The sequence below is a fragment of the Lithobates pipiens genome, unplaced genomic scaffold (genome assembly GCF_037356315.1).
Source record: "Lithobates pipiens isolate NorthernLeopardFrog02 unplaced genomic scaffold, aLitPip1_a1.2 Scaffold_8, whole genome shotgun sequence".
Classification (NCBI taxonomy): domain Eukaryota; kingdom Metazoa; phylum Chordata; class Amphibia; order Anura; family Ranidae; genus Lithobates; species Lithobates pipiens.
Window position 1 is genome coordinate 435,378,340 of NW_027507903.1, and position 24,781 is coordinate 435,403,120.

General features: G+C 42.2%; 1 protein-coding gene across 5 annotated transcripts in view; it reads left to right on the top strand.

The window, feature by feature from the left end:
• LOC143964536 (E3 ubiquitin-protein ligase RNF213-like) overlaps window positions 1–24,781 on the top strand; it is a 955,032-nt gene that overhangs the window by 823,877 nt on the left and 106,374 nt on the right. For all 5 annotated transcript variants that reach the window (XM_077474321.1, XM_077474324.1, XM_077474323.1 and 2 more), the window contains exon 56: window positions 15,200–15,359. In XM_077474321.1, coding sequence (XP_077330447.1) covers window positions 15,200–15,359 — 160 coding nt within the window. The remainder of the gene's footprint in view (window positions 1–15,199; window positions 15,360–24,781) is intronic.

Sequence of the window (24,781 nt, forward strand, 5' to 3'; positions counted from 1 at the left end):
GACATCACTTCCTCCCTGCCTGTGTATACAATACACAGTGGGAGGAAGCTTCTCATTCGCCAGGAGCGATCGAGAGGGGATGGCCAGAAACCAACGGCCATCCCCTCATCCCGGATCACTCCTGAAGCGAACCGGACCGCCGCATCCAGCGGGAGGGAGTCCGATCAGACCCCCCACCCGCTGGAAGGCAAGCACGTACATGCCATTGTGATGACGTACAATGGCATGCGGCGGTCGTTAAGTGGTTAATAGGCATGGTGAGTGATGTACAAGGTAGAAAGATGGGCGCCAGTCACTTTTATGCTTGAACAAAGAGAAGAGGACACCTTTAGTCAAAAACAGTAACGATCAGCAGACAGGCAGACTCCTTAGACAAAAAAGTGAGATAAGGCAGACAGGTTAAAAGAGCCTTTAACCTGAACCAGCACATCTGTAGTTTGTAGAATAGGCTGTCTCATATGGCACCTGAACTTTACTCACAGCATTATACGCAGTTTACTTTGGATGAGTTTCCTATTGAAGTCCTTGCAGCCACTTCATAGCCCCCAGCTCATGAAGAGTCACTTCTGCTGCTTCCTTAGAACTCCACCCCTCTCAGAATTGCCTCCAGGTAGTGAGCAGGCTCTTCCTTACAGAACCTTAAGCACATGGTCAGGCCTCAGGCTGCAGGTCTACCCAGTAGGAGCTGTTCTTCACACACTCACCCAGACAGCAGTCTGGGCAGGGAAGACCTCGATCACCTGACTATCTCCAAATAAATACATTCTCCCAGGATTCATAGCAGCCAGTCTGATTGGCTCAGAAAGGTGTGTTTGTTGATAACCTGAATTCACTGCAGCTCATCATATTAATGTCAAAGGCAACAGTGCCACCTACTGACAAAAAGGAGAAGCCACAGCTAAAACAGGATTAGGAAGAAAGCCATTTGACCACTAAAAACTACAAATTAGCCAGGCTGGATACCACCCAGCACAACTAAATGTTCTTTTTCATACATCATGGGACACAGTTAGGCTATACTTCATCTCCAGGTGAATGGACACTGGTAGACCAAAGGTCTTTAGACAGGAAGTGATCCCCTATACAACCCCTCCCATACAGGAAGTAATTCAGTTTTTTACCAGTGTTTGCAAGGTGGATGGCACGGTTGTTTGAGCTCTATGAGCTCCAGGTCTCTAGTCCCACAAACGGTTCTTAAATTAATCAAGGAACTGACTGATTGGATCCATTTGACACAGGCTTTATGTGCTTAGATAAATGGTACCCGAGCCTCACAAAGAAAACGTAAGATCCTGCATGGCTTTGCATGTGATGCGGCCTCTGGGCGCTAGACCCTGCAAAGTGGAATCCTGGACACCACAGTGTTAAGACATTCCTGCAGGTTACTGTACAGGTCCAAGGGAGTGGACCCTAAACATGAAAAGGGTGCCCAGTCCTTGAAGGTCCTCAAGTGACAGGAACCCGCTGTGATGGGTGAAGTTTGGGCTCTGAGTTTCTAAACTGTCCTGCTCCTGCGCGTAAGTGAAAGCACTTTGTTACAATCACTGGGACACCACCAATAAGTAAATAATCAGTCGAGCTAGCTAGAGACTGGACACTTGTGTGCGGTGACCATACGAGGGAGTTTTGGGTTACCTGTGCGTGTTTGCAAAGTGTACCCTTTTTTGCTTGTGTCTGGCTGTTTTTTCCTGTATGATGGTGCATGATGGTGCGCCATTTCACCTTGGTTCGCCATAGTGCACGTACGTTCGCAAGAGCACCGACTGCCTTCGCCGCACATGTGCCGTAGCCTTTATTTGCGTGCACAAAGATTTTCATCATACGCGAAAACAGCCACGCCCATTCGCCAGGGCCGTGCGTGCTCATGCACGCACAGAACATTGCGGCACACAGCTAGCTTATTTAAGCTGCGTATGCCAAGCATGCAGTGGGCAGAAGGCAGCTGTGGGACACAGAGAAGACTCTGAACCAGGCAGTGCATTTTCCTTACCCAGGTCACATGAGTCACCAGGTGTTGCTTGGCAGGTTAAAGGTGCTTAGCAGGATTGTTGCATAGGGGCTTAGTGAACCCTATTAAAGGGTCTCCCTTCTAAGGTGTTTTAATATTACATCCAGGTACTCTCTTTTTTTTGTCTAGTAAAAGTCTTCAAAAAAAAAGAGGAGCGGGACTAACACTACAGGGAAGGGCACACCTATGTCATCAGTAGGTCCTGAAAGACCAGAGAGTTCAGAGCAATCTGAGCCGCTGTGTCTATCTGGTATTGTGCCTACAGGCAATGCTGCTGCTTCACCCTTTATCACCAAGGATGAACTGTCCTCAGCCCTAGCTGGGTTAGAGCAAAGGATTGCTGGCATGATTGCCTCCATCCCACAGGCTGGCAAGAAGCGTGACAGATCCACCTCCCGGAGTCTTCTAGTCTGGAGCAGGAATGGGTTGTAGAATGGGGAAGAGCTAAAAGCTCAGGATTCTGTGAATAGCCTGGCAGATGAGCCTGCTACCGAGCAATCTGGACAAGAAAATATCCAGTTGGTATCTGCCTCTCTTCTGCCTTTAAGTTGCCTCTTGTAGAGGTTACTGAGCCCCCCCCCCCCTTGTCCTCTTTGGGATCCCTGAAGCTTCTTCAGGCCACACAGGCTTTCCCCATACACCCTCTGTTGGAACAGGTGGTGTATGCCAATTGGGAACATCCTGAAAGGATTTTTGTTCCTCCTAAGAGGTTTTCCCTTTTATATCCCATGGATGAAAAGTTTGTTAAGAAGTGGAGCATGCCAGCCGTAGATGCAGCAGTCTTTTCCTTAAACAAGAACTTAACTTGTCCGATAGATAATGCACAGGCTTTGAAAGACCCTGTTGACAAGAAATTGGAGTCATTATTAAAAGCTTCCTTTTCTTTGGCCAGTTCAGCTATTCACCCAGCTGTTGCAGCAATTGGTATATGCCAGTCCGTAAAGGATCAGATCAAACGGCCTGACAGGCCTAACCAGGAGGATGATCTAGATAAATAGAAATCTTGTGAGCTACCATTAGACCAACCTAGGTTACAACTACCATCAGGTGTTGTGTTTAAAAATGGCTGCTCCGTGTGACTGACATGCTGCAGCAATAGCTTGTGAAAGGGTCGTTTGGACAGCTGGAGGCAAAGATACCTTATCTAATACAGCCTAGAGAGCCGCATTTACGCCTTGTGTATTGTCTGTATAACTGTATGACTGCTCACCATTCTACCGCTATACCGCTACACTGCTACCGCTACACAGCTACCGCTACACAGCTATATTGCTCGATATACATGCTCCTAGAGGGGTCACGAAAGAGACCAAGCTCAAGAACCCAAGAGACCAACCTGTGGGGTGTCATAGTTTGGAGCCGAGGACGAGCCGAGGATAGGTCCAAGAGAGCCAAAGCGGGTCAGAGTGAGGGTGTGTCGGCGCAGGTCGATAGCGGAAGCCGATAACCACGTGACCCTTCCTTCGGTGGTGTCTTGGATAGGAGAGCCTCGGGGAGCCTCGTTGAGACTCGGAAAAGCTCGGAGAACTCGGGGGCAATCGGAGAAGCTGGCTAAGGAGCGGAAGAAAGTGTCAGAAGATGGCAGAAAAGTAGGTCAGTGACGATCAGGAGTCACAAATATTCATATAAAAAGCTATATGCTCCTGGGGACAAAATAAAAAGGTCATAGAGTCTACGGTGAAATAATTTCTGGAGATTGCTGGAGAGGACTAGGAGACCCCGGAAAAACCCAGAAATCCCAGAAAAATCAACGGGGGGTGAGTGGATGAAATAAGATAAGATAAAATATACTGATATTTTTTACTAGAGGAATTAATGATAAAAAGTAAAGTATCTGCATATGATCTATATGATCTATAAGATTACTGAGATTAGAAAAAGACTTTGACTGAACTGAGCTGTTAATATCTGCTACTTCATTAAAATTGCTAATACTCTTAATATTGAAGAAACTGCTCTGGAGTATAGCAGCGGATAATATTAATCCAAAAAATTGAAAAAACAAGGAAAGGAAAATGTATCCTCTTTTCCGTGCTTTTTCTTTTTTTTTTTTGGAGAATATGGAAAAAACATTGTGAATTATTAGAGATTATTATTTGATATTTAAAGGGCCGATAACAAAATCAGAAAGGTATATAAGAAAAGGATAAAGGGATATATATATATAGGTTTCCTGGCACCCAAAAAAGGAAATAAAACATCACGGTCTCAGAGGAGTAAAAAGGAAAAAAAAACAGGTATAAATAAAAACACTACAGGGGCCAGCAATTGCAACCGCAATCTCCCCAAATATCACAAACATCACAGATATCACAAGAACTATTGAATATGGTAGAATCATCCACAACGCTAGGAACATCGGGGGAAGAATCTACAAACCATCCTAGGAATAGCTTACCAATAGACACAAATGGATCATCACTAGAGCAGAAAGAGGTGGATAAAGAAAAGTGGGACATGAAAACATATATATATATATATATATATATATATATATATATATATATGTGTATATATATATATATATATATATATATATATATATATATATATATATATATATATGTATATATATATATATATATATATATATATATGTGTTCCCTACCCACCAGGGCAGATATGGACACATATGTACACAGACTGGAGAAGTCATATATAATAGAAATACAAGAGCTTAAAATATCCACGCAAAATACAGAAGAAAAGTTAGGAAAAATAGACACAAGAATGATAAATATGGAGCAAGAGCTGATATAAATAAAGGAGAAAGTACAAGAGCAAGATAAACAATTAGAACAAGCTACAATTGCTATAGATGAGCAGGAAAACAGAAATAGAAGGAATAACATAAGAATTAGAGGATTAAACGAAAATGTGAGCTCAAAACCCTTGATAATAGTATTACAGAAGGTATTTCAAGAATTAATTCAGGACTTATTTTTAACTGAAATAATAATCGATTGTGCACATAGAGTAATGGGATCAAGAAGACCAGACCATAAAAAACCAAGAGACATTATATATACAGAATTCATTATGCACAAAGGATAAAATTATGATGGCTGCACGACAAAATAAAAATATACAATATGAAGGGACACAATTAATATTTTTTCAGGATTTCTCTAAATACACATTGGACTAAAGAAGAGCACTAAAGCCCCTTTTGGAACAATTAATAAAGAAGAATCTTCAATATAGATGGAAATTTCCTTTTCAGTTACAAGTGCTACACGAAGGATCAACCAAAAGATATAGACACACGGTCTGACAAAGTTGTCGGAAAATCTGATCGTACGTAACGTGATGACGTTATTTCGTTATGACGGGACTACGTTCAGGCTAGTAGCCAATAGCTTTAGTCTAGGAATTTGATCTGAGCATGCGTGGCACTTTGTCCGATCGGAATTTTCTACACACAATCGGACAAAGTCCGATCAGATCATGTTGTCGGAAAGTTTTATAGCCCAGCTCTAAAACTTTGTCCGTCGGATATTCCAATGGAAGCAGTGCGATCGGACATTTTCCGTCGGAATGTCTGACCGTGTGTACAAGGGCTAAGAGGTAATTACACATACACTAATGTAACTAATGGGTAGAAGAAGGGAATAATAATTAATTCTTACACTTTATTTATTTATTTTTTGAGGTACTGATGGGGGAATTAGAGTTCACTGTTTCACTAATATGCACTGGAGTAAAATATTTAACTTTTTCAAACACTGAGGGTAATAATAGAGAGTTAAGATCAAAGTAGGTGAGAAGGGGAGAAGGGTTTTTTTTTGTTTGTTTTTTTCCCTCACAAGAGGCATAAATGGGGATATTAGAACTCACGGTTCCACTAATATGCATTGGAATAATAATACTAATTATTAAATATTTTTAAACACTAGAGAGTTAAGGGTTAGGAGAGGGGGGAAAGGGAAATGGTCGTGTGTTTTTTTTTTCTCTCTCCCTCTCCTAATTTTCTACAAAAAAGACAAAGTGGGGCTTCTGGACTTTTTAGGCACCATATATAAAACAACAATCATAGAATAAGGATAAAAATCAAAATCAACATTTTATTAAGAACATATTATTTTTTCCATTGTACTGAACAACAGAGATTGCTAAAAGAACATCTAATCACAGCAGGACTCATATACTCCATAATATACAGACTATACCGCCATTTCACATTTTCACTTTTGAAAATAGATAGTAAACATTTAATACATAATCTTCAAAATATGATTATTCTACTCGCAGTATTAGGTGTACTGCTTGAGAAGGAGAAAGCTCTACATGTTTCGCGTGTTTTAACACGCTTCTTCTGGAGCGAGAGATTTGTGTGACTAGTGAACTAACAAAGAAACAAAAATATTATTATTATTAATTAATCATACAAATATATTATACAACATCACATCCCTAACAAAATAGGTACTAAACAACATGAGTCAACACGTGATATATTGCAAATTCAATAACAGAGATAGGGATCAGATTGTCAAAGCCAGGGGGAGGCCAACAGCGTATATAGGTCACCATGGGGACATATAAAACATAATAGCCAAAATTTAAATAATAAAAAAAGGAACAAAAAGAAAAGAAAACTCACTCAAAGGAGTAGGTTCAAAAAAGGGCCCCCAAAAGGCTGATTCCCAATATATAGAAGACTGCTGCAGTTTCAATGTTCAAATTGTTGATAGCAACAAAGAGCAGGCATCAATACCTCCAGTTCAGGAGAGAGGATTTTTTATTTTATCTTGTTATATTTTTTGGCCACGGTACCCTAAGAGTAAGAGAGCCACCAATTATTTAGTAAATCACAAGGGCAATCATAATACAATAAAATAAAATATATTAGGAGCACTCACCACACTTTGAAGTATGGCCTCTCCTGCAAACATCTAGTGTTTGTAAGTCTGAAATTAGGAGACTGTATAGATCAGTAGTTGTCTCAAACCGTGTGGAACATCCTATTCAGACAAGAAAGTTTCCCTATGTAGTTACACCAGAGCCAGTAATCTGTAACAATGCTGTGATAAAGTTAAAAGTTTGGAGGCTCTCTCCAGGTACTGGAAGAAAAAATAGAGATGTGGCCAGACGCTTACCTTTGCAGTCCTCTAAAGGTTTCAGCCTAGTGTTTGTTTCCCAGATCAGCTGTGCAAAGTAGGTGCAGAGCATGCTGGTTAATAAACTGTTTTAATTATCTCATCATTCGACAGCTGTGCAGAGCTTGCGCAGAGCGTGCTGGTAAGAATACATGCCCTACCTTGTGGTCACCAATCGAATCTCATTCGACGTGACGTCATTCAAGTCAGCCAAATGGACACTGTGCAGATTCGCCGCCCGTGTCGCGCGCAAGCGCACAACACGCTAGGACGAAAACTCCACAGAGTGTCCTATGATTGGCCGGCGGAGAGACACAGGAGACCGCTCCCTCTCCCCGCAGGCCAGCGGAAGCCTAGGCAATGCACCTTCCCCAGCGTGTAATACACGCCGGGGTGCCAGGCAACCATAGCCAAACAGCGCCGTGGCTGGCATGGGAAAAAATGTACCCAGTCAGTCACGGCGCGAGCGGCCGCATGGTGCCAGAACGCTGTGTTCCCACCCCAGGTCAGACAGTGACCCCCAACCCCGACCCTCTACAATCACTGTAAACAACAATCAAAATAAAAAAATATAATTGAACATTGAAACTGCAGCAGTCTTCTATATATTGGGAATCAGCCTTTCGGGGTCCCTTTTTTGAACCTACTCCTTTGAGTGAGTTTTCTTTTCTTTTTGTTCCTTTTTTTATTATTTCAATTTTGGCTATTATGTTTTACATGTCCCCATGGTGACCTATATACGCTGTTGGCCTCCCCCTGGCTTTGACAATCTGATCCCTATCTCTGTTATTGAATCTGCAATATATCACGTGTTGACTCATGTTGTTTAGTACCTATTTTGTTAGGGATGTGATGTTGTATAATATATTTGTATGATTAATTAATAATAATAATATTTTTGTTTCTTTGTTAGGCCGCGTACACACGCGGGGACTGTTCGCTCAACTTTGTTTGTCAAACAGTTTCAGCGGACAGTCCGCTCAAAATTAGCATGGACGGACTTGCCCACACACGACGAACGAACAGTCCGCTGAAACCGTGCGCGATGACGTGAACGGCACGTACGACGGGACTAGAAAACGACGTCCTATACACTGCAATGCAACCTTCGGCGTGTAAATTCTTTCTGAGCATGCGCGAGACTTAGTTTGACGAACAAGCCTACACACGAGGGGACTGTCCGCTGAAACAAAGTTTCAGCGGACAGTTTTTCGGAAATTCCGAAAAACTTTGTTCAGCAGACTGTCCGCTGAAACTGTCCACTGAAGCCCACACACGAGCGGACTGTCCGCCGAAACACTGTTCAGGGGACAAAGTTGAGCGAACAGTCCCCGCGTGTGTACGCGGCCTAAGTTTACTAGTCACACAAATCTCTCGCTCCAGAAGAAGCGTGTTAAAACATGTAGAGCTTTCTCCTTCTCAAGCAGTACACCTAATACTGCGAGTAGAATAATAATATTTTGAAGATTATGTATTAAATGTTTACTATCTATTTTCAAAAGTGAAAATGTGAAATGGCGGTATAGTCTGTATATTATGGAGTATATGAGTCCTGCTGTGATTAGATGTTCTTTTAGCAATCTCTGTTGTTCAGTACAATGGAAAAAATAATATGTTCTTAATAAAATGTTGATTGTTATCCCTATTCTATGATTGTTGTTTTATATATGGTGCCTAAAAAGTCCAGAAGCCCCACCTTTTGTCTTTTTTGTAGAATATTAATTGGGACGTGGCACTTATTATACCTCTATGTATCCACAGCACCACTCTGTGTGAGATACATTCTCTAATTAGCTCTCCTAATTTTCGCCCCCCCATTCCCCCACCATGGATGTGCTGGGGGGGCGGAAAGGGAGAGAATAACTGTAATTTTATTAGGGGAATAAATGTTTAAGGAGGCAGATATAAAGCAGCAGCCCCGGTTTCTCCCTCATTAGGGATCTTACTTAGAGTAAGACAGATTTTTTTGAAGTCAAATTAGATATAGGAAAGGTTGAGATGAGTGGAGTGTGAAGTGAGGGTTGAGTGAATTGATTAGTGAAGAATAGGTGGTGAGTGACTGAAAAAGGGATTGATTTTTTTTTCTTTCTCTCTATCCTTCCCCGTGTACTCTTTTGGAATATCTACCCCTCTCAATATTTTTAAATATGGGGGGGCATTAAATTTTGTTTTTTCAATGCAAGAGGCCTTAATTCTCCTTCTAAAAGAACCCAAATTTTAAACTAATTTCATAAGCAAAAGATAGATATTATTCTGTTTCAAGAAACGCATTTTCTTTCAGATCACATTCCGAAGTTAAATAATAGTAATTATGTCACTTGGACTCATGACACATTTTCATATTCCAAATCAAAATGTTGCGTTCCACAGAGATATACCACATCAAATTTTGCTAAATTATAAAGGCAAAGATGGCTGGTCCTTAATTGTAAAGGTCATGCTTTTTTTACTTACCAAATTATGAACAAATTAAGAATGGAATAAAAGCTCTGTTGGACGCAATGGAGAAAGCGGAGGGAATAATAATTTTGGGTGGAGATTTGAATTTTATAATGGATGTAAATATAGACACTACCAGTACTCGCGCCCACAGGAAAAATAGCCAACTAAAGGAGTTCAAACATTTACAAATGACTGACATATGGAGGGCTCAGCATCAGACGGAAAAGAACTATACATACTATTCAAACAGTCATGATTCAAATCACAGAATATAATTTTTTTTTTTAATCAATCTGGTCTGATGATGACTCCTTCAACAGATATAGGTGGATTTTTGTGGTCAGATCATACCCCGATATATTTGGAACTCAAGATAATTGAATATAAGAAAACGAGGGGGATGTGGAGACTGAATGACAATTTAATTAAAGATAAAGAATGTGAAAAAGATGTTCAACAAGCAATAAGAGAATTTTTGATAATTCATGAAAAAGATGAAACTTCACCTCCTATCCAATGGGAAACATTAAAATGTGTTTTGCGGGGACTATTCGTTAAGCATGGATCAAGAATAAAAAGAGAAAAAAAAAAAAAGAAATCCCAATTGATGTTAGAAATTCCACTGGATAAAATAACTCTATAAAAGATAAACAAATGGAGTTACAAGCAATGCTTGATGAGGAGTCCCTTGGGGTAAGGGATAAAAATAGAATACAGTGGTATCAATATGGTAATAAAACTGGAAAGTTATTAGCTAGAACATTAAAAACCCAACAATCCATGACCTCCATAGTAAAAATATTAAAATCAAATGGGGATATGACCTATGATCCAATAGAAATAACTAAAACTTTTAATACTTACTATTCTAAACTGTATAATATAGATACACAACAAGAAAATAAAGAAAAGGAAAAGAAAAGGGAAGCAATTTGTAAATATATAAAGGAAACAGTGATTCCCACGTTTCTTAGAGAAATAATGGAGGACCTGGAAAAAGAAATCTCAGTAGAAGAGATTCAATATGCTATCTCTGAACTGGCCCTGGGAAAAAGCCCAGGACCAGATGGTTATACTTCTAGATTTTATAAAACATTCCAGGATTTAATCATACATATTCTTAAAAAAAACATATAACTCCATATCCAAAGTACAGAAGCCCATATTATATTAATACCAAAACCAGAGGAAGATCATACATTATGCAAGAATTATTGACAAAATTTTCATTGACTATATATAGATATAAGACTGTATTCTAAAATTATCTCTAATAGTTTAACACCTATTTTACCCGGATATATAAAATTAGATCAGACGGGTTTTATGAAAGGACGAGAAACTAGGGATAACATTATAAAAACCTGCACATTGATGGAATATGCTCAGAGAACTGCCATCCCAACATGTCTTTTAGCAATAGATGCTGAGAAAGCATTTGACAGAATGGGATGGCAGCTCTTAGAGGAAACATTAATCCAGATAGGATTGGGTCCTAAAATACTTGGAAGGATTGTCGCACTGTATACCAACTCAAGGGCTGAAGTAAGAGTAAACAGATTTTTTTTCAGAGTATATAAAAATATCAAATGGAGCTCGTCAGGGACATCCCTTATCCCCATTGTTATGTATAATAGGAACACCTTATAACTGCAATAAGAGAGAATAAAGACATTCAAGGGATAAAGGTTAAAGATAAAGAATATAAGACAGCAGTATATGCAGACGATTTACTATTACATGTAACTAACCTTATTATAACAATCCCAAATCTAATAAAAGAATTTTAAAAATTGAGGGAATTAAGTAACTTTAAGGTTAATTATGACAAATCCGAGATGATGAATGTTACGTTAGCAAGAAAAAACACAGATACTTCTACGGAAAGGTTTCCCGCTTAACTGGAAGCAAGAAGCGATTAAATATTTGGGAATATACATTCCGAATAATTTGAAGCAACTACAACAGTTGAATTACAGTGCAGAAGTCCAAAAAACAATTAAATTATTGCAAAAATATGATAAAATATCTTATTCATGGATGGGAAGAATAAATATAGTGAAAATGGAGATATTGCCAAAATTAGTAGCTATCTTTCAAACAGTACCCTTAGCTCCACCAAATAAATGAATGATAGAATTAAGGAAAGCAGTAGGAAATTTGGGCCAAAAAGATTCCCCGGATAAGAAGAGAAATTCTAATTAGAACGAAAAAAAAGGAGGATTGACACTGCCTGACTTTTCAAAATATTTACAAGCAGCATCATAACACGATTGGCATCATAACACGGAAAATAAACAATGGGTTAAGCTAGAAGAGGATATTATAAGAGCACAACTCAAATTATTGCCCTGGATAAAACCCTATTGAAGACCAAAAAAAAGAACTAACAATGTTTGTAAGAACCACATTAAAAATATGGGATGATGTAATTAAAAAAAGGGAAACTCTCCACCATGATTAGACCTATGACCCCACTTTTCTCCAATCCAGAATTTTTGCCAGCATTAGAAACCACAAAATATTTAAAATGGAATAAATTGGAGAACACAAGGGTGGTGCAGATCCTGGTGGATGGAAAATTACCAAAATTGCAAGACTTGGGACCCGAATATAAAAATAATTGGCTACAATACCATCAATTAAACACATTTATTGAAACAAAAAGATCTTTAATAAATAGACCAATAACCAAATTTGAACAAAAAATATTAGAAGAACAAAAATCTATTAAAACATTATCGAAGATATATGATCTATTACTCCCCTCTGGACCTATTAGAGAATTAACAGGCATGAAAAAATGGGAAGAGGAATTGGGTAACCCAATATCAGAGGAAGAGTGGGAATTTTTTTTTTTGGAATAATACAATGCAATGCAATGCAATGAAATGGTATTGGAGCCCAGTGGCCTTGAATACAATAAATAAAGAGAATACAGAAAAATGCTGGAGGTGCAAGGTAGAAAAGGGGACTTTGGATCATATATGGTATGGATGTCCAATGGTGAGGAACTTTTGGAATAAGATATTTGAGATCTATCAGATAATGTCGACAGTAGAGACATATCCAAACATAAATATCTCATTATTTTCCCTCACGTTAAACTCAATAAAGGGCACTAAAATAGACATATTACACCACATGACATTGGCAGCTAGAACAGTAATAGCACGAAAATGGAGAGAAGCAAGCAGTCCAATACTGACAGATTGGATATGTGAAATGAACAAAATACAATACATGGAAAAATAGATAAGAGAAGAAGGATATATAAAAAATCAACTGCCAGAAATAAGGCAAAAATGGGAAGAATTACGGTCGTCAACAAGATTGATAGATTTTCTATAAATAGAATGGAGCAATGGACTACTTAAGGGGGTATACAGGAGGAAGATAGGAGGGGAGAGGGAGAAGTAGTTAGGGAGAGATTGTTGGGTTTTTTTTTTTGTGCGAATGGGGTGAATGGATTATGAAGGAAATATTAGTAAATAAGACCAATAGGAAAATGAATAAAGAAAGGTAATAGATAAAAAGTAAGATCCTATATGGGTATATAATGAAGGAATAAATGAAATGTATGTTCTATTGTATGATGATAAATGGATAAATGTAATTATTGTTTTTTTCTTTTTTTTAATTAATAAAAAGAAAATTGATAACAAAAAATAAAAATGATAAATGTGGATAGAGAACCAATTTGCAGCATCTTAGCATTAATCACAATCTATAATCTGTGAAAAAAGTATATAAAGGAAGGAAATGCATTGCTATGTGATAATAACCTTACTAGTGTAAATACCAGAAGTTTATGCCATGAACAATTACATCTAAATTATGAGAAAAAACAATAATATACAAATAAATCTAAAATTGTTTTGTCGAGCAAGTTCACAGTGAAAAACGTCATTAATATCGAAATATCATCAAGTATCAAAAAAAGTCCAAATTTTCAACAAGCCCACAGTGAAAAAGGCATATGTTGAAAAAAAATATATATAATAATGTCCCATAAGGTGACTCTTGTGATGATGATCCAGGTAAATAAAAAGAGAGTGACTTCACACACATGCTCTGACCTGTGTGACTGTGCTCACCTCAAGGAGTGTGACTGCACAATCAAGTTTGGTCTACAAAAGCAGCTGAACCACCTCTGGGCTCTAAGTTAAACGGGCTTTGAAGGATCCCCCGGTATAATTCAGAGATGTTATCCTCAATTTAAAGTAAGAAAGAGGCTGGATAGTGCATTATCATTTGAGTATAAATTTATTGTAGGTAAAAAAACATCAGGGTGCTCACATTTCACATGTGCTTCCAGCGCACCAAACTATAGAAAACATTCAGTATCTCTCAGCCAAACTATCAAACCATCCAATGGCTGGTGTCATAACGAATCACATGTGCAGCACCATGGCAGTTGAAGATTAAACAGAGGCAAAGATGGCAGCTTCCTTGGCTAAAAACGATAAGGGAGTTTACTTCCACTTTAAGTAGCAATCACTGGAACCGGCTGGATGGGAACTGCAAACCCCTGAACAGGCTGGTGACCAAGGAACCACTCTTAGGAGTATGGGTTACCCTAAAGGTGATAACAAACAGAGGTGGATAGATGCCCGTAGAGCAGGCCAGGAGGCAGAATATAACAAAGCTGGTTGGTAGTGAACTGAAGGAGGACTCAAAAACTGTAGCAGATTACTGGTAGCTGACAGCAGCTGGATTGGCTAATATGGACTGTAGCAGGATTACTGGCAGCACACTGTAGCAACACCAACTGGTAGTGACATGAGCAAACTGATAACAACTGTAGCAAACTGGAGTAACAGGACTGATAGCAGACTGTAGCAGAGGACTGATAGCAGCCTGTAGTAACAGGACTAATAGCAGACTGAAGGTGGAAAGGGAGTTTGAGTAGTACAGGAACAGGCTGACACTGACTATATGCCCAAGCAGGGGCAGTGTCTCCAATTAAAGTTTAGAAGGATTTTCCTGATGATGTGACATGTCATGAGGGACATCACCTGGCATGGCAGCAACTCTCTGAGCAAGAACTGGATGTTTTATTTTGAGTAGCTGAGGAGGCACCAGTACTGGAACTTGGAAGGTAGGGGACCATGACAATTAATAAATGATTTAATTTATTGCTTGAGATGCAACTTTACCATGCTGACTTGATACAAGGTGTGTACAGATAGAAGAAAATGCTTGCATCAATGGGGGTTATCAATGCCCCACGCTTGGTGGTCAGAAGGAGTTGAAAAAATTCCCCAGGATTGGTGGTCAATAAGAGTAAAAAATGGCCTTGCATCTCTGGTCAGTGGGAGAAGGAATATTGCCCTATTGTTGGTTTCAGAAGGAGAAATAGTGCTGTATTGCTTGTGTCAGGGGGAGGATAGTGTCCCATTATTAGTATCAGTGGGGGAAAGTACTAGTACCCCATCAATTTTGCATAATAGAGTGACCTACATTTTGAACGGAATTAAGTGGCAGGCTTGTAAGATTACAAGCTCTGTTTTGCTGGAGACCAGTCACGTATTTGAAGTTTTTATAACAATAAAGAACAGCCTAGACTGTATATGCATTTTTATCATAAATTATTTAACAAATGCTGTGTTTAATTTGTAATAATTTCTGTAATCTGCTTTTATAATAGGCATTACAGGGACCGGACCCAGACAGGACACGTGTTGGGAGCCTCAGAACATCAAGGCCCAGCTGTAGCTCCAGACCGAGATATAGCAGCTCCTGCCTTTATTTTACTGAGAATGATAACACATCTGGCAATGCTCTTAGGATCAGAAGAAGATTCCGAGGTATCAATATGAGGCTTTGCCTTTAAAGACAGCCATAGACCTAGAAACAGGGTCAGACTGGGAATAAAAACCAGCCCTGGAAATAATTTCATACCAGCCCCATAGCATCATTATACCAGCCCAACGTCATTATTTTCTTGTTCATGAAAGGGATAACCATGCATTTTAAAGCACATTTGAAGAGTGTATTATATATAGATAAGACAGATATGAAATCACATAGGGCGAGGGATAGACAGATATATATATATATATATATATATATATATATATATATATATATATATAAAACAGCAAATTTCTGTTAAAAGTAGTAAAAGTGAAGCAATCATCAAGGGGGTCACCTGGGACTCTGGGAATGTGAGGTGGTAGGGGGACTCTGGTGACCAGAGACCACCTTCCTAAGAAAAAACACTAAGGTAAGAGAGGAGGTTATTGATATAGGGGGAAATCTTTATATCAGTGCCCCCTTACATTATTGTATTCACTCCCGCCTCAGACTGGCCTGGCGGCGCTGTCACAGACCTCCTCTCAGGTGCACCATGCAGGGATCAGTCCGTTGGCTCCATCTTGGTGGCTCTGGTTTTCCTATAGTCTCCTCACCACAGTCCACATACGTCTGAGTTCTCCCATGACCTCCATCCCGGTGGCGCTCACACTCTTGACTCCTCTCCAGACTCCCTCAGAGACTGCAGATATGATATAAGACAAGAGATGGTTAGCGACTGTGGCATAGTACAGGAGATAGTCAGAGGCTGCGAGCATAGTACAGGAAATGGTCAGAGGCTGCAGGCATATTACAGGAGATGATCAGAGGCTGTGGCATAGTACAGGAGAGGGTCAGAGGCTGCGGACATATTACAAGAGATGGTCAGAGGCTGTGGGCATATTACAGGAGATGGTCAGAGGCTGTGGGCGTATTACAGGAGATTGTCAGAGGCTGTGGGCATGGTACAGGAGATGGTCAGAGGCTGTGGGCGTATTACAGGAGATGGTCAGAGGCTGTGGGCATGTTATAGGAGATGGTTAGAGGCTCTGGGCATATTACAGGAGATGGTCAGAGGCCGTGGACATGGTACAGGAGATGGTCAAAGGCTGTGGGCATGGCACAGAATATGGTCAGAGGCTGCAGGCATGGTACAGGAGATGTCAGAGGCTGCAGGCATATTACAGGAGATGGTTAGAGACTGAGGACATGATACTAAAGATGTTAAGAGAATGTAGACATGATACAAGAGATGGTCAGAGACTGCAAACATGATACAAGAGATCAATGCAGCCTCACTGTGCCCATCAATGCAGCCTCTGTGCCAGTCCATGCAGCCTCACTGTGCCCATCATTGCTGTCTTACTGTGCCCATCATTGCTGCTGCACTGTTCCCATCATTGCAGCCTCAGTGTGCCCATCATTGCAGCCTCACCATGCCCATCATTGCAGCCTCACATGCCCATCATTGCCGCCTCACCATGCCCATCATTGCCGCCTTACTGTGCCCTCATTGCGGCCTTACTGTGCCCATCATTTCAGCCTTACTGTGCCCTCATTGCAGCCTTACCATGCCCATCATTGCCACCTTACTGTGCCCTCATTGCAGCCTTACTGTGCCCATCATTGCAGCCTCACATGCCCATCATTGCAGCCTTACCATGCCCATCATTGCTGCCTTACTGAGCCCATCATTGTCGCTTAATGTGCCCTCATTGCAGCCTCACTGTGCCCTCATTGCAGCCTCACTGTGCCCTCATTACAGCCTTATTTTGCCCATTATTGCCGCCTAACCATGCCCATCATTTCAGCCTCACTGTGCCCATCATTGTCGCATTTCTGTGCCCATCTTTGCCACCTTACTGTGCCCTCAATGCAGCCTCAATGTGCCCTCATTGCAGCCTCACTGTGCCCATCATTGCCACCTTGCAGTGCCCCCATTGCAGCATTACAGTCCCCATCATTGCAGCCTCACAGTGCCCATCATTGCTGCCTTACTGTTTCCATCATTGCTGCCTTACTGTGCTCTCATTGCAGCCTCACCATTATTGCCGCCTTACTGTGCCCATCATTGCAGCCTCACTGTGCCCATCATTGTAGCCTCACCGTGCCCATCATTGCAGCCTCACCATGCCCATCATTGCCACCTTACTGTGCCCATCATTGCCGCCTTAATGTGCCCTCATTGCAGTCTCACTGTGCCCTCATTGCAGCCTCACTGTGCCCATCATTGCAGCCTTACTGTGCCCATCATTGCAGCCTCACATGCCCATCATTGCAGCCTCACAGTTCCCATCATTGCCGCCTTACTGTGCCCTCATTGCAGCCTCACCATGCCCTCATTGCAGCCTTACTGTACCAATCATTGCCATCTTACTATGCCCATCATTGCCACCTTACCGTGCCCTCATTGCAGCTTCACCATCATTGCAGCCTCACATGCCCATCATTGCAGCCTCAAAGAGCCCATCATTGCCGCCTTACTGTGTCCATCATTGCCACCTTACTGTGCCCATCATTGCCGCCTTACTGTGCCCTCATTGCAGTCTCACTGTGTCCTCATTGCAGCCTCACTGTGCCCATCATTGCAGCCTTACTGTGCCCATCATTGCAGCCTCACATGCCCATCATTGCAGCCTCACAGTTCCCATCATTGCCGCCTTACTGTGCCCTCATTGCAGCCTCACCATGCCCTCATTGCAGCCTTACTGTGCCAATCATTGCCATCTTACTATGCCCATCATTGCCACCTTACCGTGCCCTCATTGCAGCTTCACCATCATTGCAGCCTCACATGCCCATCATTGCAGCCTTAAAGGGCCCATCATTGCCGCCTTACTGTGTCCATAATTGCCACCTTACCATGCCCTCATTGCAGCCTTACTGTGCCCATCATTGCCACTTTACTATGCCCTCATTGCAGCCTCACCGTGCCCTCATTGCAGCTTCACCATCATTACAGCCTCACATGCCCATCATTGCAGCCTCAAGGTGCCCATCATTGCCGCCTTACTGTGTCCATCATTGCTACCTTACCGTGCCCTCATTGCAGCCTTACTGTGCCCATAATTGCCATCTTACCGTGCCCTCATTTCAGCCTCACCATGCCCTCATTTCAGCCTCACCATGCCCTCATTACAGCCTCACCATCATTGCAGCCTTGGTGACTGGATTACACACACCAGTCAGTAAGCACCTCCTGCTGTGTCACGGAGCTGACTCTGATGTTCGGCTGTGCTATGATAAAAGTCCCGCCCTCCTCCTAGACCAGCTCGTGTGATAGACAAAACACTACATCTATCACACGGGCTGGTCTAGGAGGATGGTGGGACTTTTGTCATAGCGCGGCCGAACATTTAACACTGAGCTCCGAGACACATCGGTCTCCCGCTGTGCGTGACAAGTAGGGAGGAGGAGCAGTGAGGGGAGCTCTGTGCTGCAGCCACAGCTACAATCAAAAAAGCAGCCCTGGGGCAGGCAGCCTACCGGGAAATGTCCCGGTATCCCCATAGGCCAGTCCGGCCCTGCCTAGAAAGGATGAGCCTAATGTATCAAAGCAGTTGATTTACTAAAACTGGAGGGTGTAAAATCCTGTGCAGCTGTGCATGGTAGCCAATCAGCTTCTAACTTCAGCTTGTTTAATTAAGCTTTGGCAAAAACATGGAAGCTGACTGATTTCTATGCAGAGCTGCATCAGATTTTGCAGTCTCCAGTTTTAGTAAATCAACCCCAAAATGTCTGAAACAAAATCGCTCTGCATCAGTGTTAATTTCATTTTATGTTATTTTTTTCTGCCACTTTCTCTCATAGGATTTATTCTTATGTTATGCCAATTATTTTTAAAATGTTTATATAAGTTTTACAGTTTATGTATTGGGGATATGTGTAACAGATTAATTCTGTTGAAGATATGTCAGGTCAATCAGTGTGGCAATTTAAGAATGTTTGGGGTTGTGCAAAGGTCAGTAAACACATAGTGACCAATCAGTTTTTATGTACACAGACCAGTAAAAGCGGAGTTCCACCCAAAAGTGGAACTTCTGCTCGTTGTACTCCTTCCCCTCTCTGGTGCCACATGTGGCACCTTTCGGGGGGGAGGGGGGACAGGATACCTGTCTTTCACAGGTATCCTGTTTCTACTTCTGGCAGCCCAGCCGCGGGTATTGACGTCATCGCTGGGGCTCCCTCCTCATTCCCCGGCCTCTGGGCCAGTAGGAGAGAGGAGCGGAGCCTCAAGCATGCGCAATAGGATTCCCCGTCTGAAGCTGTAAGGCTTTACTGCTGGTTATCTTACTCGCAATGGAGGCGGCATGCACCCGGCAGCTGATGGTAACATTAGCTGTGGTGCTGACATCGCTGGACTCCAGGACAGGTAAGTGTCAGATTTATTAAAAGTCAATAGCTACAGTATGTGCAACTGCTGGCTTTTAATTTTTGCAGCAGTGGGTGGACCTCTGCTTTAAGGAACTGTTTGCTTATTATTGGTTACATCTCTTTGCAAGCCTTTTTTCCCCCGTTGCTTTAATCAAGTTTAAAGGCTACGTTTATTTATCTGCACAATGGAGAGTACTTACATTTAATGAGAAGTCCCCCTTGTTCTTGGTGGCTGCTGTTGTAGCTGAGACCCTCAGCCCTCTGATAGTACTGGGACACTCCAGTCCTCTTACTATCATCCCTGAATCTCGCTACTTCACTTCTTGGATCCCAATCATCAATTAGACATGTCATAGAATAAAAAAGGAGAAACCATAGTGCTCTCTGCTTCCAAATAAAACTGAACAAGGGATTAAAAGAACTTGCATGGATATATAAAAAACAAGCATATAATTAGCTCACCAAGCTGACACAAATAGCTGGTTTTGTTTGGGCTTCTTCAGCAGGAAACGTTTTATAGAACATTTGTTTAGCTCATTACATGAAAGTAAGGTTAATAATATAACTTATATTACAAAATCTTCAGTTTTACTCAAATTAGTTGATGCAAAAATTAATACACACCACCACAAAAACTACTACATCTAGTATTTTGTATGACCTCCATGATTTGTAAGGACAGCACCAAGTTTTCTAGGCATGGAATGAACAAGTTGGCGACATATTGCAATGTCTATCTTTTTCCATTCTTCAAGAACTCCCTCTTTCTTTATCATACATCACGGGACACAGAGTCATGCCGTGTACACACAATCGGAAATGCCGCCAGCAAAACTCTGATGAGACCTTTTTGTCAGAAAATGCGACCGTTTGTATGCTCCATCAGTCTTTTGCTGACAGAATTCCAGCTAGCAAAAGATTGAGAGTATGTTCTCTGTTTTTCAGTCGGGTAAAGTTCCTATCCGAAAATGCGATCGCCTGTATGCAATTCGGACGCATAAATAAAATCACGCATGCTCGGAAACAATTTGATGCATGCTCGGAAGCATTGAACTTCATTTTCTCGGCTAGTCTTTCGACGTTGTACGTTACTGCATTCTTGACGGTTGAAAGTTCTAACAACTTTTGTGTAACCCTGTGTATGCAAAACAAGCTTGAGTGGAATTCTGTTGGGAAAACCATCCAAGATATTTTGGATGGAAATACCCCTCATGTGTATGCGGCATTAGGCAAATATTCCTTAACTACTGGATTATACTTCATCTCCAGGTGAATGGGCACTGGTAGACCAAAGGTCTTTAGACAGGAAGTGATAACCCCTCCCATACAGGAAGCACTTTTCACCAGTGTCTGCAAGGTGGATGGGCACTTCCAGGGGACAGCTGTAGGACACAGAGCAGGCTCTGAAAACCTTTCGCTTTAAGCAGTTCATTCCTCCTTACCCGGGTCATGTGAATCACCAGGTGTTGGTTGGCAAGCTAAAGAGATAAAGACATATTAAAGGGTCTCCCTTCTGGGGTAAAATACTAAACCCAAGTACTCCCTTTCTTTTTAATACATCATGGGACACAGAGTCAGGCTAATATTCATTATCTGCTGGGTTATGAAAATGGAAAAAATTATGCATATGCATATACTGTAGATACAGCTGTACAATGAACATTGGAACATTGCATGATATATGTAAGAGATCATACAGAGAAACCCTAAGCGTTTCGACCATATGTAGCAGAGATCTTCTTCAGGGTAAAAAATTACAAATTTCTAAAGAATACAATATATTAAGTAAGTACATTGAAAACGCAACAATAGTATATGCTGATTCCAAAAAAGTACATTATAAATCTAAAGATTGATATTTACCACTGATGGCTGTAAAGCAAGCTTCCCAGATAATATGGCTAAGGATATTGTTCAAGGATCCAGAGAGCGTAGCAGGAACTCACTTTTTCTATTTTCTGTACCTTCATCGGGGTGTGCAGCTGACTCTTGCTCAACCATTTTATCACTTACCTATTTTTGCATCTGCTGGGTTATACTTCATCATCAGGTGAATGGACACTGGTAGACCAAAGGTCTTCAGACAGTAAGCGATCCCCTATATAACCCCTCCCATACAGGAAGTATTTTATTTTAGTTTTTAGTTTTTTACCAGTGTCTGCAAGGTGGATGGTGCGGTTTGTTTGAGCTCTCTAGTCCCACAAATGGTTCCAAAATGAATCAAGGGATTAACCAATCGGATCCATTTGACACAGGCTTTTATGCTTAGATAAATGGTACCCGAGCATTGCAAAGAAGACTCAAGATCTTGAGAGGTTTTGACTGTAATGTGGCCCCCGGGTGCTGGACCCCGTGGGGTGGAAATCCTGGACACTACAGTGCTAAGGCATTTCCTGCAAGGTGCTGTACAGGTCCAGGGGAGTGGACCCCAAACATGAAAAGGGTACCCAGTCCTTGACAGTCCAAGTGACAATAACATGCCGTGAAGGGTGAAGATTGGGCCCTTAGTTTCTAAGTGGCCATGCGCCTGGACAAGTAAGTGAAACCCCTTTATTTTATTATTGTGAGGATTGTAACAATCAGTCAAGCTAGATAAGAGCTGGACACCTGTGTGCGGTGACCATACGGGGGAATTTTGGGCTAGCTGTGGGTGTTTGCAAAGTGTACCTTTTTTGCTTGTGTCTGACTGTTTTTTTTAACCTGTATGATGTCGCACGGTGCGCCATTTCACCTTGGTTCACCGTGGTGGGCGTGTGTTCGGAAGTGTGCCGTTGTGCTCAGCAGTTTGATTGGGGGACATAACGCACGCGGCTTCGCCGCACATGCACAGTAGCCTTTATCTGTGTGCATAAAGATTTGCGTTGTACATAGGCTTCCAGGCAATCTGAGCTGCTGTGCCTATCTGGTATTGTGCCTACAGTCAACGCTGCGGCTTCACCCTTTATCACTAAGGATGAACTGTCCTTGGCCCTAGCCGGGTTAGAGCACAGGATTGCTTGCCTACAGGGTGGCAGGAAGCATGACATATCCCCCTCCACGGAGTCTCCTAGTCTCTAGAGCAAGAATGGGTTGAGGATGGGGAAGAGCTTAAAGCTCAGGATTCGGTGGAGTGCCCGGCAGATGAGTCTACTTCTGAGCAATCTGGACAAGAAGATATCCAGTCGATGTGTGCCTCTCAGTGGCAGAGGGTTTTGATCCTGACTCTGACCGAAATGATTCATTCTGCCTTTAAGTTGCCTCTTGCAGAGGTGACTGAGCCCCCCTGGTCCTCTTTGGGATCTCTGAGGCCTCTTCAGGTTGCATCAGACTTTCCATCTACACCCTCTTGTTGGAACAGGCAGTGTACGCTGATTGGGAACATCCTGACAGGACTTTGGTTCCTCCTAAGAGGTTTTCCGTTTTATATCCCATGGATGAAAAGTTCATTGTGCAGTAGATAAAGCACAGGGCTTGAAAGACCCTGTTGCCAAGAAATTGGAGTTATTGTTAAAGACTTCCTTTTCTTTGGCCAGTTCAGCTATTCAGCCAGCTGTTTCAGCAATTGGTATTTGCCAGTCTGTAAAGGATCAGGTCAAATGGCCTGATAGGCCTAAGCAGGAGGATGATCTGCCTGAAAGACAGATATTCCTTGAGTGCTGTGTTTTGCTGTTGATGCTTTAAAGGATTCAATATAGCAGTCTGGCTCTCTTGTCTGTACATATGTGCAGACTTTTATGGCTTAAAAACTGGTCAACTGAGCTTCCTTGTAAAAAGTTATTGGCAAGTAGTGATGGACGAACTTCCGACGGGACGTTTCGCGAACGCGAACCGCGAACGCAGCCGATAGTTCGCAAACCGGAATGTTCGCGGCGGGCCCCATTGACTTCAATGGGAGGCGAACTTCGCAAACCTACAGGTCAAATTTGCAGCCACAAAATAATTAATAGCTGTGCAAACATAGTCCCACCACATGGCCAATGACATAACACATGTATGAGGTGAATCTGGGATCGACAACTACAAGCATTCTTTTTTTTATATGGGAAATTGTTGTGACAATTCAGGACTGTGGAGCGCATGAAGGCAATGGAGGAGAGGGAAGGTCAGGGACCAGGGTAGGCAAAGAAGAGGGTGCAGGAGATGATCACCAGCAGCATGACATACAACAATGACACCTGCACCGTGATAGAGTCATCTGACACCAGCACCGTGATAGAGAGCACTGACATCAGCAGCGTGACATACAGCAATGACACCTGCACCGTGATAGAGTCATCTGACAACAGCACCGTGATAGAGAGCACTGACATCAGCAGCGTGACATAAAGCACTAACACCAGCACCGTGATATACAGCACTGACAGCAGCACCGTGATAGAGAGCACTGACATCAGCACCGTGATATACATCACTGACACCTGCACCGTAAGCAGCCCCAGGAGGAAGTCAGCATAGCACAGGGATGGTGGGTGCCCCTCATAATGAGCATAGCACAGGGATGGTGGGAGCCCCTCATAATGAGCATAGCACAGGGATGGTGGGAGCCCCTCATAATAAGCAGCCCCAGGAGGATGTCAGCATAGCACAGGGATGGTTGGAGCCCCTCATAATAAGCAGCCCCAGGAGGAAGTCAGCACAGCACAGGGATGGTGGGAGCCCCTCATAATAAGCAGCCCCAGGAGGAAGTCAGCACAGCACAGGGATGGTGGCAGCCCCTCATAATAAGCAGGGATGGGGGGAGCCCCTCATAATAAGCAGCCCCAAGAGGAAGTCAGCACAGCACAGGGATGGTGGGAGCCCCTCATAATGAGCATAGCACAGGGATGGTGGGAGCCCCACATAATATGCACAGCAGAGGTACAGCCCCAGTAGGATGTCAGCACAGCACAGGGATGGTGGCAGCCCCTCATAATAAGCAGCCCCAGTAGAAATATGACACCGCTCAACCTCTTCAAAGGAAGTGAGCCAAATGAAGAAAGAAGGTCTGTGTGCTCGATTAAAAAAATTGTTTATAGACATATACATGGTCTACTGGTCACATGTGTTGAATTCCTCCGAGATCCATGCCTCATTCATTTTTAGA